Source organism: Pterocles gutturalis, unplaced genomic scaffold, assembly GCF_000699245.1.
Source record: "Pterocles gutturalis isolate BGI_N339 unplaced genomic scaffold, ASM69924v1 scaffold12740, whole genome shotgun sequence".
NCBI lineage: Eukaryota > Metazoa > Chordata > Aves > Pterocliformes > Pteroclidae > Pterocles > Pterocles gutturalis.
The window spans coordinates 5041-5691 of NW_010145980.1; the positions used below are offsets into that span (position 1 = coordinate 5041).

The 651-nt window shown below is 58.1% G+C and overlaps 1 protein-coding gene across 1 annotated transcript in view; it reads right to left on the reverse strand.

Annotated features, from left to right (window-relative positions):
• The window catches only part of LOC104470590 (renin-like), a gene marked incomplete at its 5' end in the record, with an annotated part of 3537 nt that overhangs the window by 2275 nt on the left and 611 nt on the right, over positions 1-651 (reverse strand). Inside the window, 1 exon segment of the mRNA XM_010085563.1 lies at positions 511-650. Within this exon segment, the coding sequence (XP_010083865.1) occupies positions 511-650 (140 nt within the window).

Below are 651 nucleotides of genomic sequence, written 5' to 3' on the forward strand. Positions count from 1 at the left end.
GGAGTGACCCTCCCACTGCTCCTACAGGTTTGGGTGCTGCTGGGAGGAGGGATGCTGGGGCACGACTGTTTGGGGTGAGAAATTAAAGGAGGTTTGGCTGCTGGTGCAGATTTTTCTTCAATAGATTTTTTTTTTTTTAATTTTGCCTGTAGATGAAGCAGTAAATCCACTCCTGGCTGTGATTGCTCCAGCCCCACGAGCAGAGCTGGTGACTTTGTGCAATCCGACAGTGACAAACGAGTGGGGAGCAGCCGCTCCCAGCCTCGGCACTCCCTGCCCAGCAGCTCCAGATAAGGATCCACCTGCCTCTGCCTCTCGTGCCGCTTCATTCCACCCCAGCTCCTCCAGGCACCATCCACACCACCATGCCCTCCACCCCTCCGCAGCTCCCCCAGTCCCAGCTCTTTCCCCATCCCAAGATGCAAACCCAACACCGCCGTGGTTGCAATGCCCATGCCCTGCAGAACAAACACCTCCCCAGCCCTGGAGCCTGCTCCTCACGAGACTCACCGGCTGTAGTAGACGGAAAACACGTCCTCCTTGAGGATCTGCTGGGAGAGGATGCGGTCGAAGACGGGGGTGATGCCGTCAATGGCCTGGCTGGGGTACCCCATCCCCAGCACCCCATCAAACCTGGCAAAGGTGAAGGGG